We start from the raw sequence: 10,233 nt of genomic DNA, 5'->3' as shown, positions 1-10,233 counted from the left end.
TGTGTGTGTGTGTGTGTGTGTGTGTGTGTGCGTGTGTGTGGTTATTCTGCCCCCTGCTGGACACTGCAGGCAGAGCATGGTTACCCCAGCGCATCTGCTGCGTTACTCTAGGTGAGCGTGATTTCACCAAGTACCACATGGTCCTGGATCAACATCCTTGTTGATCCTGGAACAGCATTCCAATCAACCAATCAGAATTGAGGGATAACGTTTCAGGAAACATCTGTTTTAGGCTTAGGATCAGGGTTAGGTGCTTCTACACCCTTGTTAATCAGCTATCATTTCACACTGATTTTAGGAATAAATTATGGGTAGGGTTGGGTTTAGTCTATATTTTTGGACAGTAATGTTGATCCAGGAACATGTCTTACTTGGCAAAATCACGGCGACCTTTACTCTACACATAATTCTACATTCCCATGAACAAAGCTGTAAACGTGATCACAAAGCCACAGAGGAATAAACTGAACATTGAAGGGCACAATAACTGAAACCTGTGCGAACCCTGAGCGGGGCGTGACGTCATCACGACCGTTACACGACCGCTCAACGAGTAACTCCACGATCGCAACCAATGTAACGATAGCAGGTAACGGTAACGCTGGCGCGATGATCGAACGATCTGAACTCGACTCGGTGCCACAACGTTTGAACGCAGAGTCACTTTCTCTTTCACATTCGCCAACAGCAGATCTTCAGATCGCCACAGAATGCGAAATTCCCAAAACTCACCAATTCTCAGGCCAGCAGACACATCACAAGATATTTGTAAATGTTATGTTCGCTATGAGACATTTGTAAATCATGACATTAAAACCCGTTTGTAGAGATGTGCTGGTGTGAAAGCTACAAACAGCTGCAGTCATGTAGAGCAATCATCATCAAGTCGTTTAACTAGAAACAACATTCCAGATTGAAGGATTGAAACACTTACCAAGAGTCGATCGTGGCGTCTAATAAACAGAATAAATGTGTTTAATCCGAACTCATGATGGACGCAAAGGTATCAGACGAGCACAAACAGCCTACACTGAAGGCTTTAAAGCCTCAGCTCTTTCACTTTCGCTTTACTCAGATGTGAGGGAGGTCATGCGAGGAATTCACGAGAAACGTGTGCTGGAAATGATCTTTATCTAGAAGTCATCTAGTCTAGGCAGTTAAGAAAAGCTTCTGTAGGCTATCCTGCGTTATTTGGAGGATCTCGAATGGAATCAGTGTTTAATGTGGGGTTTATTCTTCAGAGCAGCCGCACAATCCTCTGAGCTCCATTCATTCCATTTTTAATTATAGCCTTCTGCACTAAAATAAAATATGGTTACACTTTATTTTAAGGTGTCATTGTTACAGTGTAATTATACATATAAGTAGGCCTACTGAGTAATACATGCACTTACTATAGGGTTAGGGTTAAGATGAGGGTTTGGTTTAGGGTTAGTTGCATGTAATTATGCATAATTAATTGTTATTATAATAGTAAGTACATGTAACATGTGTAACAAGGACACCATTCAATAAAGTGTTACCTAAATGTTTATTTTAAACTTACAAATGTGTAAAATATTAACTATTTAATTATTACTAAATGTTATAATCGACAAATAACAATGATAAAATGATGCTTTACTTGTAAAGTAAACTAAGCATTGTTAGACTATTTGTGTATTTATTTATGTCAGAGTGCATTAGAACAAAGTGCAGACAGGGACAGACACAGCCCAGTGAAAGTGAAAGTCTATTGTAGTACGTTATGCAACACATTCAGTGTATGCTTATTAAAATGTATGCTGCATTATTGGGATGATCTGAATCACAGTCTCTAAATATTGTGTAAATGTGTCCTAAAATCGGCCTAAAATATCAAACATGTTTGAAATCCTTAAACTAGATGGAATCACAGTCTGAAGCCAAGAAAATCAGTCGGTGTCCATCATACACTACATGAAATCTGTCATCTCTGACCGACCAAAGCCTGCAGAACGCCTCTGACCCTGCAGTGGCTGTAAAATGAGGCAAAGATCTGTGGTGTAGTTTATTCCAGCCTTAACTCTGAGTAAATTTACCCAGGCCAGAAAGTTAGGAATCTGTAAAGATCACGAGAACTTGAGTTGAGTTTGCATATTATTACTAGAGCTTCCATGTTCCATGTTAGTTCACTCCTCAAAATCTGTAGCATGTCTTGCTGAGTGTTTCCACTGGACGTGAGGAGAATTGAGAAGAAGTAAGATCTCTCAGGTCTTTATCCACACGGGTCTCTCTATCAGACCGGCTGTGCTCCTCAACAATGTCTTAAGATTAGTTTTTTGGTCATTTGGGTCACAAACCATCTGATAGAATCAGAGTCTCTATGTGAGTCACTAGACCGATAACAATATTAAAGATTCATCAAGATTCAAGAGTGTGCCAGTGAGTCCAATGCTCAGCCCGTTCTCTGATTACTCAGATTGAGAGCTTGCCAGAAATACAGAGATACTGATATACTGACATCTCACATGCCATGCAGACAGCTTGAGAGACACAAATGCTCTCGTTTTTGCATGACATGTTTGAGGTCTTTCATCATTGCTTTGAAGACTTGATCATTGCATTAAATATGGTAATTCAGTGATGTCTTCACAGATGTGTATTGTGATCATAGACATCCATAAATAAATCAAACCCACAGATAGCAGAGCACCATTACAAATATCATCATCACTTGTCGTCCAATACCCAATGAATGCATAAACTAGATTATATCCCATTGAAACATCCAATAAACCCAAAATCTTTTTTTGGTTTTTGTTGTCTGCAGGCATTTGCGGTTAACCTCCTGATGGCATAAACTCGTTGCATTTAGCAAAAGAACATGTATTCTCTTTTCCCAGCACTTCACATCTGTCATTGATCATACACTCACTGCAGGTTCTGTCATCAAAAACATTGCAGCTTGTTTGCACTTGCTAGGTGTTTCTTCTCAAAGTATCTGGATTGCTCTTGTGATAGCATTTGATGAATCAGAAAAAATAGCAGGCATTTTCAAAATGATAGTCAAACCTCAGGCTCTTGATAGCAGTTAGGATCAAGTATTTTCCAGACTGAAGGCAGGTCCTGCCATGGAGTTTCAGTCCCATTAGAGCTAATCAGATTGCAAGCTTTCATAATTCTTTTGGCTCCTTTTAGTGGAAAAATGTGCCTTGTATTAGTTGCCATGTACATAATGTTTGAAGACCAGTCAAACTCTGTGACAAGACTCACAGCCTTCCTTCATGTGCCCAGGTAGTGTATAGCAGCGTTCTTCTCCAAATATCTCCAGGAGTTTCCAAAGACCAAAGACCTAAACACCAAAGCTGGCCTCTGCAACATGTGGTAATTCAGAGGCTTTGGGCAAAAAGGCATTTTTACAGTCAGCTGATTGGTCTGTAATCTCGAGCACTGGCAGAATGGGAAATTATGACGAGGACACCGCCTTTCTGGGGCAAAAGGGACCGTTTTTTGTCATCCTTTTCTTTCTCTTGAATGCCGTCTACATTTCCACGGGGCTTCACAGCCTCTACATAGTTTTTGTTGGGGCTTCACCGTCACATCACTGTCGGATAGCGGATGGAAATCTAAGTGAAGAATGGCTGAAAGCCAGTATTCCCAATGAGACGGTCAATGGAAAACTGCAGCCAAGTCAGTGTTGGAGGTACAGCCTGGAGACGGTCAGAAAGCTGTCTGCGCTGGGTTACTCTCCGCTGGAGGTTAATCTGACAGATATTTCACTGGAGACGTGTGTGGACGGATGGAGCTACAGCACAGACATATACCACTCCACCATCGTCTCTGAGGTCAGTGCGTGCACGCAAAACTCAAAAACATACATGAAAAAAGATTCATGTGTTATACCGTTTTTTCAACTGCTTACACACATTTTCAAAACTTTGCCTCTTTTTTAAACTTTACGCACAAGAACTGCACACATAATGCAAAATACCTCACATCTCTTGCAAAATGAAGCACTGCATTCAAAATATCACAAACACATCTCAAAAGCTAACATTTGTCGTGCATTGCAAACACCTTTGCCATAATATTATATTTTTGGATATATATCATATGCACACTGTTGTTCAAAACCTAAAGCTCTTCTTTCATGAGCTCCTGTGAACATTTCTGTACAAGATCGAAAGTAAATGACAGAGAGATGTTGAGAAATTCACAGTTAACACGAAAACAGGATTGAAACTTTTTTTTACTGTAAACATTTGTGGTTGTACACTGTATGACAGAAAAGAAATACATGAAGCATGTGTAGTTGTGTAGATGTGTGTTTATAGGCCTGATCTAAAGCCTGTTCAGTGAAGCACATGTGAGAAGTTAGTGATGAATTAGTGAGGCTTTCTGATTGGTTGAGTTTGAAAAAGGAAATCAAGACACTTCCTGTTAGATTTGTGTGTGTGACACAGAGAACTGTGTGTTGTGTTTTACAAAATTCCTGTTAGATTTGTGTGTGTTACACAGAGAACTGTGTGTTGTGTTTTGCAAAAAGTGTTTTATGAAATTGAAAACGGAGTCAAAGTCTGAGATTAGTGTATGGTTTTGCAGATTTGGTGTGTGCTTCTGCTGTTTGAGTGTCAGCTTTCAGAAACTGTGACGAGTAAAGATTCTGTGTGTAAGCAGATGAAAAAAACTGTAATTACAAAGAAAATTTCCATCCACTTGGATTGCACAGCTTTAACAAACCAATCAACTTAATGAGATGCATATTTGTCAGTCATGCATTAATAAAACAAGAATGAGATCTGAGTAGCACTAATGAACCGAATCTGTTTTAATCTGCTATAGATTTATCATCAACAAATCCAATTTGTTTCATTTGTTACATGTTAACTGAATCTTGTTCCACAGCTAGCCATAAATTACAATTTTTTAATTGGTTAAATTTGTTTTCACAATTAACAGATTTATGCTGATAAGGAATTTGAGTTTAAATTAAACCAAACAGATGCAAATAAACTCTGCCATGATTCCTTTCTAAGTGCATGAAAACTCAAGTGTGGCTGCTGCATTCCTCTCAGTGATCTCAGTAATAATAATAACAGCTCTCAGTGATCTCAGTAATAATAATAACAGCTCTCAGTGATCTCAGTAATAATAATAACAGCTCTCGGTGATCTCAGTAATAATAATAACAGTGTGTAATAAGCTGTCGCTCTGTTGTGTTCTGGCGCAGTGGGATTTGGTGTGTGACAGCGAGTGGAGAGTCCCGTTCGCAAGCTCAACACTATACATGGGCTACTTGCTGGGCTCTCTTGTTTCTGGCCAACTTTCTGAAAGGTACTGCTTTTGTCCTCACGTCATAATCAGTGCTAACATTCACAAACTCTTTTGATAACAACAATTTTTGTTTACTGTAAGTGGTCTGTTCCCTCCTCGAAGCTGACAGCCGCTGTTAGAGACACATGCACACAGTGTAATTCATGTGCAGTGACGACTGGTGTCTGGTGTCTCATCAGGTTCGGCAGGAGGAAGGTTTTCTTCATGTCTCTGGTGGCTGAAGCACTAGTGATCCTCGCGCAGTCCTTCTCCAACTCGTGGCTGCTCTTTTGTGTTCTGTATTTTTTTGTTGGCACAGTCCAAATATCCCTGTACATCACAGCCTTTGTGCTCGGTAAGCATATTATAAAGTGAGATGTCACTGAAGTGAATATAATCTGAGAACTATTTCACTGCCTGAGATATGCTGGAAACGCATGAGCCTGCACTCTTAAAAACAAAGGTTTGTAATAGGGGGTTTTCACAACAATGCCACAGAAGAACCATTTGGAAGAACCATCCGAAGAACCTTTCAGTGAACAGTTTTTTCTTAGTGTGAGGAACATTTTAATAATCTAAAAATGTTTTTCCATTATAAAGAACCTTTTGTGCATTGGAAAGATTTCATGCTCGTTCGGGGTTCTTCTTGAACTATTAATGCCAATGAAGAAGCTTTGTTTTTAAGAGTGTGCATGGGATATTCTAGACGTATAAATGTTATTACGTTGTCTCAGGCAGTGAAGTGCTGAGTAAGTCCTTGCGTGTTTTCTTCACGACGCTGGGAGCGAGTCTGCATTACTGCATCGGTTACATGGTGCTGCCGTGGATCGCCTTCGCCGTCCGTGACTGGAGGTCTCTACTGAGGGTTCTGTCGGGCCTGACGGTGGTCTACATCCCACTGTGGTGGTGAGTCCAAGAAAACCAGAAGGCCTTCAGAGACGCTCACACTACACTTTCACAAGCTCATGCGAAGACTTCACAAAGTTCTGAATGTAAAGAACAGAAGTTTTAAATCTGCAGCACTGCAGAAAGGTAGACTATCACATTTGGATCATTTGTTATGTTGAATTATAGTTTTTATTGCATTGCAGTGTCTCATGCTGAAAGCCTAGTGTGAGCGCATCTTTAGAATCGGCGCAGTTCTCATCATTGGCCACTTGACCCTTCAGTCCTTCCCTACAATAGATCGTCTCCATTTCCCGTGTTTTCTTCTAAACAAATGCACAGGCTGATCCCGGAGTCTCCGCGATGGCTTCTCTCTCAGGGACGCGTGCTGGAAGCTGAGGCCATCATGAGAGAAGCAGCAAAGAAGAACAAGGTCTCTGCTCCAGCGGTGATCTTCAGCAAGTCCGAGGTCTGAGGAGACTAACCCCGCTAAAATAAAAACTTTCAATAATATTCCCATTAAGTTATGAAAACTTTATTTCTGAATGTTTTTCAAACGCTCTAAACATCCAATTTTTTTCAGTTTATTAAGAATGTTTTTTTTTTTTGGTTATGCAAACATAAGAGGAATATTTCATTCCATCATTTTGAAAATGTTAAGAAAACATGACATTTCAATGTTCTCTCAATGTTTAAAACACCCATTTTTGAAACTGTTTGTCACGTAGGGTAGTCTAACTGAACACGCAAGATAAAGAATGGATATCAAAATCTTTAATAAACCAGATAAACATGCAGGAGACCAAGCAAGGTAACAACACTTCAAATAAAGAACAGAAAGAACTGAGGAAAGATAATGAAACGAACAGGGAACAGGTGTGCACTAATCAATTAGCTCATGTGTAACCCAGGTAACAAATGGGTAACTCTGGAAACAAACAAGAGATTAGTTCAACTATAAGGAAGACAGAAAATAAACACAGGAACAAAGAGCACTAGAACCAAACCAGAATAGAACATAACCATCATACTGTTATGAAAACATTATTTCTCAATGTTTTTTACATGGTCAAAGCAAGTTTTTTCTTGGTTGTGCGGCATGTGAATCTTACATTTGAATGTTCTTTCAACACATAAAACACAATTTAAAAAAAATATTTTAACATTATGAGAACATACATCAGATATTGATAATGTTATAAGAACGTTATTTTAAGACTGTTTTGTCCTAACCTTCAAGAAACGTTCCCATAGTCAGCTGGGAGGTGTTATGGAGAGTGAATCTGTGTTTGTGTGGTCATTGCTAGGTTAAAGAGGCGGCGTCCCAGAACAGTAAGTACAGCGTGCTCGATGTTCTACGGACCAGAGATATCCGCAAAACCACGTTCCTGTGTTTTCTGCTGTGGTGAGAGATTCACGCAGTCTAACACGCATGGGCCTGCATGCTTCAGTGCGATATATTTCTACCATGTTCTTCAGATGATACCACTTTCCGTAATTCAGTGAGTGTCTCTTTGTTCCTCCAATAGGATGGCCATCAACATTGGATATTTCGGCTTGTCCTTGAATACCTCTAACCTCAGCGGCGATCCCTTCCTCAACTGCTTCCTATCCGCGCTCACTGAGGTGCCTGCCTACATGGTGTCCACGCTTCTCCTGAAGAGCTGTCCTCCGAGACCCGTCCTGTCCGCTTTCCTCGTCATCGGAGGAGGGTTTCTGCTCCTGCTGCAGCTGATTCCTGAAAGTAAGAGCTCACACACACAATACTGTCAAAATGCCTTTGGCATGGATAACAAAATCCTACTGAATCCTACTGGCGATTCAGATTTAAAAATGAACCTTACATTTAGATTTGAAGAGTAAAACACTCTTGTTCATGCAACATCATCTTTCACAATACTTTCAGAAAGGGACAGAGTTTAAAGAAATTCAGATAATCAACTTAATTAGCATGATAGTATATATATGCAGCCACCTTCACCCCAGCCTGGGGTTATGGAGGACTTCTCTGGGTTCGGCTGTATTCCCAGCTCGGAGGCCTCCCCTCGGACAACTCGCCAAATATGCCTACTATTTGTTCAATCTGATTATGTGTAAGTGCGAACTCGTCAATTTACTATAAAACCCTAAAAAGCACACAGAGGACTGTGAGTTAGCGTTCAGACAAAGCATCAGCAATCGGTTTATCAACCCAATCCTATGAATGCCAGTGAGTTATGACGGGTCGAGGGTTAGCTTTCATTCTATGCAAGTAAAACTGGATTTGGACCATTTCAAGGAAAAGAGGTTAAGCCTGTTACTTGCACATTTATTACGAGAGCTGGACTGGACGTTTCCAGGGCACTTTCACATATATGAGTTTTTGCTGATTTAAGACCTTTTCACACTTAACATGAAAATTGGGCGCGAATGTTCAGAGCGATGACGCTTTTGAATTGAAAAAATAGATCCCTATGGGGCTATTCACACCAGGCGCAATCATTCGTGGCGTGAAAAAGTGAGGATTTTCCCCCATCGCTCTGTGATGAAACACATCTAATTACAGTTGAGCTCAGATCACGTGTTGTTGCACAAAAGGGCGAGAGTGGAGGCAATGTGTCGAAAACCAGCGTAAACACAGAGGAAGAGTATTCTGAGAGAGGAGCGAGTGGATGCTGAGTTCTTGTTATCATTGGTATCTGAGAACAGATTTATTCTCACGTTCTTTAAACAGAACATAATTTCTAATATGTGATTTAATTGATGTAATTATGTGATCTTAAGAGCACTGTCTGTTCCCTATCGAGCGTTCACTCACGTTGCGACGCAATAGCTGTGGGAACTACTCCCCTTCTACAAAATCATGAAGTCTTACACCAGAGGTCAGCAAGTAAGTTTGGCATCGGGCCAAAAAACATTTTCGCCACTAGATGCCAGGCCAGAACATATATACTATATATAGTCAAAGGATAATTTAAGAAATTAGTTGATGAAAAATGCAACTACAATTGCCTGTGACAGACTGTTACAGTGTCTTCTGAATATAAATAGACTTTTTTGAATGTCTTTCAGAACTTTTCAAATTAAAAGTTCTCAATTCATCTCAGAATAAAACATTACTGCAAAAACGTTCTCGTACTTTTATTTTGAAGGCAACATCACTAAAGACGAAGTGATTGTGAGTAACTGTTGCTGTCATGACAGATCTATTTCAGAACCAGCCGCTATCAAAATAATCTGACTGCGGCCGCGGGCCAGATATTATTGCTGGCGGGACAGTGTTGCCGACCACTGTCTTACAGGATAATGCCAGTTCCATAAACTTGGCAATTGACGCTAACCTATGCAAATACTGACAAGCTTGGCGGGCAAATACATCAGATTCTTCTCCTTCACTTCGTTGACCTTGTAAAGTGGAATTTTCCTGAAGATGGAAACGACTTTCTGCGGGATTTGCGAGGGCCCCATAAGCACGCCGGATGCCCATCAGCACTAACACTAACCCTAACACATCAGCACTAACCCTAATCTAACCCATCAGCACTAATCCGTCAGTACTAACCCTAACCCATCAGCACTAACCCTAATCTAACCCATCAGCCCTAACCCTAACCCATCAGCACTAACCCATCAGTACTAACCCTAATCTAACCCATCAGCACTAACCCTAACTCTAACCCATCAGCACTAATTCATCAGCACTAACCCTAATCTAACACATCAGCACTAACCCTAATCTAACCCATCAGCACTAACCCTAACTCTAACCCATCAGCACTAATCCATCAGCACTAACCCTAATCTAACACATCAGCACTAACCCTAATCTAACCCATCAGCACTAACCCTAACTCTAACCCATCAGCACTAATCCATCAGCACTAACCCTAATCTAACACATCAGCACTAACCCTAATCTAACCCATCAGCACTAACCCTAACTCTAACCCATCAGCACTAATCCATCAGCACTAACCCTAATCTAACACATCAGCACTAACTCTAATCTAACCCATCAGTACTAACCCTAATCTAGCCCATCAGCACTAACCCTAACCCATCAGCACTAACCCTAATCTAACCCATCAGCACTAA

The 10,233-nt window shown here is 40.6% G+C and overlaps 1 protein-coding gene and 1 long non-coding RNA gene across 2 annotated transcripts in view; one reads left to right on the top strand and one right to left on the bottom strand.

Moving 5' to 3' along the window:
• Window positions 1-3,419: 3,419 nt before the first annotated feature.
• The window catches only part of LOC107757865 (solute carrier family 22 member 5-like), a 9,399-nt gene continuing 2,585 nt past the window's right edge, over window positions 3,420-10,233 (top strand). The window contains exons 1-7 of the mRNA XM_016575467.1: window positions 3,420-3,806; window positions 5,192-5,295; window positions 5,475-5,629; window positions 6,009-6,180; window positions 6,502-6,628; window positions 7,467-7,564; window positions 7,689-7,903. Coding sequence (XP_016430953.1) covers window positions 3,420-3,806; window positions 5,192-5,295; window positions 5,475-5,629; window positions 6,009-6,180; window positions 6,502-6,628; window positions 7,467-7,564; window positions 7,689-7,903 — 1,258 coding nt within the window. The remainder of the gene's footprint in view (window positions 3,807-5,191; window positions 5,296-5,474; window positions 5,630-6,008; window positions 6,181-6,501; window positions 6,629-7,466; window positions 7,565-7,688; window positions 7,904-10,233) is intronic.
• The window catches only part of LOC107757867 (uncharacterized), a 1,548-nt gene continuing 1,475 nt past the window's right edge, over window positions 10,161-10,233 (bottom strand). Inside the window, exon 3 of the long non-coding RNA XR_001641972.1 lies at window positions 10,161-10,204. This is a non-coding gene — a long non-coding RNA (uncharacterized LOC107757867). The remainder of the gene's footprint in view (window positions 10,205-10,233) is intronic.

The sequence above is a fragment of the Sinocyclocheilus rhinocerous genome, unplaced genomic scaffold, assembly GCF_001515625.1.
Source record: "Sinocyclocheilus rhinocerous isolate Xijiao unplaced genomic scaffold, SAMN03320098_v1.1 scaffold2338, whole genome shotgun sequence".
NCBI classification, from domain to species: domain Eukaryota; kingdom Metazoa; phylum Chordata; class Actinopteri; order Cypriniformes; family Cyprinidae; genus Sinocyclocheilus; species Sinocyclocheilus rhinocerous.
This window is presented reverse-complemented; position numbering and strand designations above follow the sequence as displayed.